We start from the raw sequence: 281 nt of genomic DNA on the forward strand, positions 1-281 counted from the left end.
GGACGAAGGGGCGCAGGCTGCCCCGAACCGGAGACCCCCCCGGGCGCCCGGGGTTGAGGTTGAATGGCCAAGGAGGCTCCACCTCTTCTCGGAGAACTGCGACGTGATTGGTTGAGAGGTTACGCGGGGTGGATCCCGGCTCTCGTCCAATGGGAGGGGAGGGGGGCGGGGCTTAGGGGGCTCACAGTCGTGCTCCGATAACGAATAGGGTTTGATCTCCTCCTCGGGGCGCTTGGGGGGCAGGCGCCGGGGGGGAACTGTGGGGCAAAGGGGGTAAATTT

At 66.2% G+C, this 281-nt stretch overlaps 1 protein-coding gene across 1 annotated transcript in view; it reads right to left on the minus strand.

Moving 5' to 3' along the window:
- Positions 1-28: 28 nt before the first annotated feature.
- Positions 29-281, minus strand: part of ATAT1 (alpha tubulin acetyltransferase 1) — a gene marked incomplete at both ends in the record, with an annotated part of 1750 nt that continues 1497 nt past the window's right edge. Inside the window, 2 exons of the mRNA XM_010183953.1 lie at positions 29-96; positions 186-257. Coding sequence (XP_010182255.1) covers positions 29-96; positions 186-257 — 140 coding nt within the window. The remainder of the gene's footprint in view (positions 97-185; positions 258-281) is intronic.

The sequence above is a fragment of the Mesitornis unicolor genome, unplaced genomic scaffold, assembly GCF_000695765.1.
Source record: "Mesitornis unicolor isolate BGI_N332 unplaced genomic scaffold, ASM69576v1 scaffold45454, whole genome shotgun sequence".
Lineage (NCBI taxonomy): Eukaryota > Metazoa > Chordata > Aves > Mesitornithiformes > Mesitornithidae > Mesitornis > Mesitornis unicolor.